General features: G+C 36.0%; 1 protein-coding gene across 1 annotated transcript; it reads left to right on the plus strand.

Annotated features, from left to right (window-relative positions):
• Nucleotides 1–1,188: 1,188 nt before the first annotated feature.
• Nucleotides 1,189–7,372, plus strand: LOC133295068 (DEAD-box ATP-dependent RNA helicase 31-like). Its single transcript, XM_061493852.1, has 10 exons — nucleotides 1,189–1,889; nucleotides 2,684–2,790; nucleotides 3,126–3,181; nucleotides 3,888–4,112; nucleotides 5,324–5,530; nucleotides 5,648–5,734; nucleotides 5,879–5,974; nucleotides 6,117–6,332; nucleotides 6,687–6,869; nucleotides 7,010–7,372. Exons 1-10 carry the CDS (start codon nucleotides 1,225–1,227, stop codon nucleotides 7,235–7,237), a joined length of 2,070 nt encoding a protein of 689 aa, XP_061349836.1. The 5' UTR covers nucleotides 1,189–1,224; the 3' UTR covers nucleotides 7,238–7,372.
• The last annotated feature ends 348 nt before the right edge of the window (nucleotides 7,373–7,720 follow it).

Consider the following 7,720-nt stretch of genomic DNA (forward strand, 5'->3'; position numbering starts at 1 on the left):
ATGGTTGCCATGCACACCCTAACCTATATATATATATATATTGTGTGTATCCTCTTAAATGACACAAATTTAGGTCCTTTTAAGAGATATGAATAAATCATGAAAGAGAGAGAGTGAGATTTTCTCTCTCTCTATCTCTTTTATGATCTATCTCTATCCCTCTCTTAAGGACCATATTTTAAAATGACATGTTTTTTCACACACACACACACACAAATATATATATCGCGAAAGCAATAAATGTGGGGAATCATAACTATGCAAAAGATGAAAGTATTAAATATGGGAAATCATAACCATAAAAAAGATGAAAGCATTAAATGTGAGAAATCATAACCATACACCTGTCATTGTTGTACGTAAAGAAGCAGTAGAAATGATCTTACTGTATATATATGGCAAATATTTGATTGATGCACGTACAACAGCTGCAGATATGTATATATATATATATATATATATATATATATATATATATATAGAGGTAGGATATTCTTACACCAATGTAAGAGTTAGAAGTCTTACACTCAATCTTGATCATTGATCCCACTTGTATCTAATGGCTCACATTACTAAAAAATTAGAGCCCTTAGATATAAGTGGGATCAATGGTCAAGATTAAGAGTGTCACTTACATTGATGTAAATTGATCCCGACCCATATATATATATTGGGATAGGACGTTAGATCAAAATAAATATAAAATTTTAAATATGAGGAATCATAACCATACAAAGATAGAAATAAATATAACCGTTAGATCAACATAATTGATCTAACGGTAAAATTGATTGGTAGTAATATTGGTAGTAACACTAGTTGGTTGAGTGGTTGTTAAAGACAAATCTTTTCTATAATTTATTACGAAAAAATTGTTTGTAATTTTAAAAGATATAAAATTGTGTTGTTTTAAATGAAACAATTGTACTTTAATATATATATTTGTTAGTTCTTTACCTTATCTTTTTCATTTCTCTCTTCTTCTAATTTTATGGAAGAAAAAAATATAAAAAACCAATAAATATAAATAAAAAAACACAATTATTTCATTCAAAATGATAAAGGTTGTGTAGAAATATTTTACCCAATTATTACAAAAACGAAGCAAATATCTAAGTAAAGAGTAAAGAAACTAGAGTCTTAAACCCTAATAGCTGGTTTGTTTCCCTCCACAAAAACCCCCCGAACCCCAAGCCTCTACTCTACTCTGTAGTTGCAGCTGCTATGCCCCCAACGCTGTTATCGCTGCAACTTCGTCTTCTCCCAATGAAGACCCACACTCTTCCCATTTTCTCTAGAACCTTCTTATCCCCCTTCAAGTTCAAATACCTCGCCCTTCGAAACCCACAGCTTCTTAAGCCAACGCGCCCTTTCTCCACCAGGGCCCACACGCGCAGTGATAATGTTCGTGGTTCCGCTTCCAAGAGTCTCATCGACGATGAGGCCGAACTCAGTGACTGGGTCGACGAGTTGCGCACCGGTCGACCCGAAAGGTTCGCCGAGCCGACTCAGAATTCCAGGGTTAGCCACGATAATAAAGACGAATTTAGGTCAAGGAGGAACAATAATAATAATAGTAATAGTAATAGGGGTTCTGTGTTGGGGAAGAGAAGGGGTGAGGATTTGAGTAGAGGAAGAAACAATGTTAATGCGGTGAGGAAGTTTCAACCGAGGAGTAATGTTGATGATGATGAAGATGATGATGATGATGATGACGTGGCGATGAGTGATTTTCTTAGTGAAGATGATGATGAAGAAGAAGGGAGTGAGGATGAGGAGATATTGAATAAGAGTAGAACTGCTTTGTTTGGTCAAAAAAAGAGCACTGAACCAACTCCAAGAGCTTCTTCACCTGGTGGATCTGATTCTTCTTATTTGAGTGACACCAGGTCTGTGTGTGTGCTTTTTCTTAATAAAGATTTCTTTTTTATTACTGGGTCTAGTTTCTTTGCCTTAAAGCTTGCACCTTTATCTGTCATTGTTGTATTCGGTCTTTTGACTATTGCATGCACTAGGCTAACTGTGTCTGGAATTACGAGCCTTGAAAGTTAACAAGCTGAAAGAAAGGAATGAGAGGGTGGTATGTGTTCAGCGTAGTGTTGTGTTTATGCTACACCCTGGATTGAACAATGACTGTATCTTTAATCTTTTTTATTAGCGCTTATATTGAGAAGATAAGCATATGGAACACTTGTTTTGCGTTCACCCACATGATATAAGTTAGCTTATTCTTATATGATTTGACTTCCATTCTTTTATTTATTTATTTATTTTTATCTTTTTCGGGGGTGTGGGGGAAGTTTGTATTGACACTATCTTCTTTGCATATCTAATTGATTAAGGTGTTGGATGAATAGGATTATGCAACTTTGCTTGCTGAGTTATTGTTGTTTCATGCTTTCTATAGAGTGAATTTGGAAATTGGTTGGGGAATTTGTGCATATTTTAAAGGTGGGCACATATTAGAAGCCCGATGTTTTGTATTTACACCTTTACAGAGGTGGATAAGAATATAACTAAAATATAGAGAAAGTTGAGCTTGAGCCTTGTGCAGTTGTGCTTATACATCCATGCTGCTCACCTTCCATAACTTTGATGTATTCTTGACCCTTCTTATCCTAGTTTACTACATTATATTGCTCTTGTATTCTGTATGTATGATTTTTAATATATGATGCCGCAGATTCGACCAATGTTCAGTCTCCCCACTTTCATTAAAAGGAGTCAAGGATGCTGGATATGAGAAAATGACTGTAGTGCAGGAGGCAACTCTTCCCCTCATTCTCAGAGGTTAGTCTTTTTTCTTGGCCATGGAGGATGGGGCAATCTTAGCTATAATGTAATTTTTATTGTTCTGCCTGTTTGTAAGAGATGTCATCTGATTCCAACATACCCTGTCACCTTTTTTTCCTCTTCCTTTTAGGATCCCGTTACTGTGGAGGTTGTAGTATTGGGTTCTATTATGTAACTATGTGAAGAATAAGTATTCAAAATTTTGGGCTATCCTAAATTGATATTTGATAATATTAAGCAAGAAAGCAGTGTATTCCTGCTTTGATTGATGTTATTCTTATATATCATGAGTTATCTATGATGGTGGCACTTACTTTGATTATCATTTCTAGGTAAGGATGTCCTTGCCAAGGCTAGAACAGGCACGGGAAAAACAGTAGCCTTTTTGGTAAGTCTCTCTCTTAATTTGTATTTGCCTGTGCATTAGTGGTTAATAGCCTATGTATCATTATCATTTTTCATCATAATTATTTTTTTGTGAGTGACAAATTAATGTAAAGTATAGTTGACACTTAAAGGGGCGAATCAGAGCAGTAGTAAAAGTGTTCTTTCATGACCGATGGGTTCGAATCCAAGAAACAACCTCTTTGCAATTATGCAAGGGTAAGGCTGCGTACAAGGATTATCTCCATCCCACACTCGCTAGTTGGGTTAAACGGGGAGTGATTTTTTTTTTTTATAGTTGACACTTAAGCTACCTTTGGAATAAGCAATATACTTAATTGGACCTCTCTACTTAATTCCTTTGGCTTCAAAGTTGGATGTTTTATCATGATATGGGCATTTCTGTTTCTGTTTTCTTGTTAGTTGTTTTTGTTTTCCAGGCACGGGGCCTGCTATAACCTTTATATTGGTTGAGCTTGTCTGCAGTGGAAGTATTAAAGAAAGTTGCATGTTGATCACCGAAATACCTTATAAAGAATTTAAAATATTAATTGAGCTTGTTTAACAAAAGAACAAAAAGAGAAGTCTACTTGAGCCTCAACATATCACAAATCTTTGAGATAGAAACTAATTGATTGTTTTATTGTACCTGAAGTAATTAATGAATAGTAATTTTGACTCTACTTATCTTTCAAGTGTTTTTATTTTAGCTTCCATCAATTGAAGTTGTTGCAAAGTCACCTTCAAGTGACCGTGATCAAAGGCGGCCACCAATTCTTGTTCTTGTCATATGCCCAACTCGAGAGCTTGCAAGTCAAGCTGCTGCAGAAGCCACTAAACTGCTGAAGTATCATCCTTCTATTGGTGTTCAAGTTGTGATTGGCGGGACAAGACTTGCTTTAGAACAGAAACGCATGCAAGCAAACCCTTGCCAGGTGAATTATTTTCTCATTGCCACCGTTGTTTTATTTTATGTAGATCCGTGTGCACTTCAATGATACTAATTATAAAGAATCAATTCAACCCAAAAGCTTAAGCTAAAAAAACTTAAGTTGTTGGGTGAGGTTACATTAATGATTTTATTTATCTCAACACGTCCCCTCACACGAGAGCCCACTGGGCTTGAAGAGTGGATGATGCACAGGCCCACCTACCTGTGCGAAGAAAGAAATTCCATTAGAAAGAAAGTGAGGGGCGGTGAGGATCGAACCCGGTACAATCAGGCTCTGATACTATGTAAAGAACCAATTTAACCCAAAAGCTGAAGCTATTGGGTGAGGCTACATTAATGATTTTATATATCTCAACACGCCCCTTCACACGAGAGCTCACTGGGCTTGAAGGGTGGACAATGCACAGGCCCACCTACCTGTGCAAAGAAAAAAATTCCACTAGAAATACAGTGGGGGGCGGTGAGGATCGAACCCGGTACACCGAGGCTCTGATAACATGTAAAGAACCAATTCAACCCAAAAGCTTAAGCTAAAAAAGCTTAAGCTATTGGGTGAGGTTACATTAATAATTTTATTTATCTCAACACCAATAATCAAAGTTTCTGAATATTTTGATTCATCTTATTGGGACTTGTGTGATGCAGCTATCACAAATTGTAGGATATGAGTTTTTTTCTTTTTTTTTCTTCTTCAATAAAACGCCTTAGAACTTATTTTCATCATAAGTTTTCTTAACCAATTTTGCATAAAGCGTCACCAAACAAGGAGAAAGCAAGTTTACAGATTTGAGGGTTTAAAAGTTTTTTAAGAAAATGACTCCATGAAGATCGCCTTTCTAAAGCCTGGAACATATAGCAGGCAAATTCCTGCGGTACACAAAGGTCCCCAACTTGTGACGGCAGAGATAAGAGTTGATTGTACATAGTCTTACCTTTATATTTTTGAAAGGAGGTTGCTTCCTAATAACCATCCAGTCACAAGTAGCAACCTTACCGTTGCTCCAAGGCTCGCCCACCTGGAAGTTGTAGCATCTTGATATATTAATTTGATTTAGGGCTTCTGATCTTTTATTTATTTGTCTTAAACAGTAATTATGCTATGATAATCTGTTTTCATGATCACCTTGGGCAAATCGTTATCTTATAGCAAACTAGTTTTGCAGACTGAACTTTATTTGTTTGCAAAATGTACAGATCCTTGTTGCTACACCTGGAAGGCTTAGAGATCATGTTGAGAATACTGCTGGTTTTGCAACTAGGCTGATGGGTGTGAAGGTTTTGGTGCTTGATGAAGCCGATCATTTGCTAGACATGGGATTTCGCAAAGATATTGAGAAGATAATTGCTGCAGTCCCTAAACAAAGACAAACACTTATGTTTTCTGCCACCATTCCAGAAGAGGTATGTCTTTCTTTCTTTCATATTTTCCATTTCCTTTTTTAGTGTGCGGCTGTATGTTTCTTGCTTTAGAAAAGATAGGAGTATCAGGCTTATTCTGGTATCATTATTGTTATGAAGGTGCGTCAAGTCTGTCATATTGCTCTGAGAAGGGATCATGAGTTTATCAATACAGTTAAAGAGGGGACCGAGGAGACACATTCACAGGTAATTATTTGTAATTTCATACTAATTACTATTGAGGTACTTACATGTGTATGCATATGTGTGAGGTAACGCATGTGCATATGCACTTGCCAGCATATAATGCCTTTTTGTGATCTTTATTTATGGGGTTTTGGACAATTTCAGGTCCGCCAGATGCATTTAGTTTCCCCGTTAGACAAGCATTTCTCTTTACTCTATGTTCTTCTGAAGGAGCACATTGCAGATGATGTTGACTATAAGGTAAGCTTTCTAATCTGCAACCAACTGTATTCTCTGTTTTTCTTTGTCCTTTCGCTTTGACACGTAACATGATTAACAAACAAGAAAATCATATTTTGGATTAGTCTATTGAAAATATGTAATGTGGCTATTGGTTTATCAGGTTCTTGTTTTCTGCACAACTGCTATGATCACAAGACTTGTTGCTGATCTTCTTGGTGAGTTGAAATTGAATGTGAGAGAAATCCATTCAAGAAAGCCTCAGAGTTATAGGACCAGAGTCTCTGAAGAATTTCGGAAGTCAAAGGGTCTCATCCTGGTTACTTCGGATGTATCTGCACGTGGAGTTGACTATCCAGATGTCACTCTTGTTGTACAGGTAATATATGCAAAATCCCTCCTCGCATCATTTCACTTTTGCTAGGCATCTTCCGAGACACACAAACATACATATTCAAGAAGTCATTACTGTAACTATTATAGCTATCAGCCCTTGTGAACCTTCCTAGCGGGTACCCGAGAATGGTTTACATGGATTTATGTCCTGATTATTTTACCTTTTGGCACCAATGACAATGCACGTTTAAAAGAATGCTCAATAAATTTGCTTTAAGTAAACGCCAGTATTGGAGAAAAGTTAAAACAAACTGGCTAATATATGATCAAGTATTAAGTAATTACTTTATGTTTTTAATTTTAATTGTCCTGTTTCCTCCATTTGTCAAATGGACAGGTTGGTTTACCATCTGATAGAGAACAGTATATACATCGATTGGGTAGAACAGGCCGAAGAGGGAAAGAAGGGCAGGGCATACTGCTACTGGCTCCTTGGGAAGAGTTTTTTTTATCTACCACAAAAGATTTGCCTATTCAGAAAGCTCCTGTACCTTCAGTTGATCTTGACACTCAGAAAAAGGTATTACTTGGACATGCAATGGAGACAAGTTTTTTATTTTCTTCTAATGCTTTAGCAAGTTTTTTATTATCTTTTAATGCTTTGGCAAGTTTTATAGAACAAATCAACTTGGATATATACCAACATTTTGGTGTTAACAGGTGGAAAGGGCTCTATCCCATGTGGAGATGAAGAATAAAGAAGCAGCATATCAGGCCTGGCTTGGTTACTACAATTCCAACAAGAAAGTGGGGCGAGACAAGCTGAGGCTAGTTGAGCTTGCAAACGAGTTCAGTAGAAGCATGGGGCTTGATAACCCTCCAGCTATTCCTAAGCTAGTCCTTGGGAAGATGGGCCTTAGAAACATCCCTGGTTTACGTTCCAAATAGCTTATTTATTCGATTCAATTTCTGATAACTCATGTAAAAGATAAAATTTTCTTGAGTTAAAATCCTCCCTTATAATTTAATTTGAAGACTTGAAGCATCTAAATTTCGATTATATATATCGCCAACTTTTGTTTATCTTCTACTATAACGAACTCTGATTCCCTGGCAATTGTAGTTCCACATGAATTATCATTCAACAAAATGTAGTGCTGGTTCAATTTTGTTATGTAATTCACTATGCACTAATAAAAAATTAGCGAAACTTATATAAGAAATGTTCACTTTGGTCATTCAATATTTTTTTTAAATACTATTAATTACTTATCTAATGAATCAGAAAATATAAAACGAATAGTGTTATATGCATTTTATTATGGCTTTAATATTTCTACAGTGAATGTAGATAAGTTATCTATATTCACTCTCAAAATGACGTCGTTTTGGATTAAAAGATTAAAAAATTATAATGATAAAGATTATTAT

Source organism: Gastrolobium bilobum, unplaced genomic scaffold, assembly GCF_033153095.1.
Source record: "Gastrolobium bilobum isolate Gb01-03AN ecotype WA unplaced genomic scaffold, APGP_CSIRO_Gbil_v1 utg913, whole genome shotgun sequence".
Lineage (NCBI taxonomy): Eukaryota > Viridiplantae > Streptophyta > Magnoliopsida > Fabales > Fabaceae > Gastrolobium > Gastrolobium bilobum.

Excerpts from the sequence above, each read along its gene's own strand:
- LOC133295068 (XM_061493852.1), top strand. The coding sequence starts at position 1,225 with ATGCCCCCAACGCTGTTATCGCTGCAACTTCGTCTTCTCCCAATGAAG. Across the intron at positions 4,113-5,323 it reads TGCAAGCAAACCCTTGCCAG|ATCCTTGTTGCTACACCTGG; the intron begins GTGAATTATTTT and ends CAAAATGTACAG. Across the intron at positions 5,735-5,878 it reads CCGAGGAGACACATTCACAG|GTCCGCCAGATGCATTTAGT; the intron begins GTAATTATTTGT and ends GGACAATTTCAG.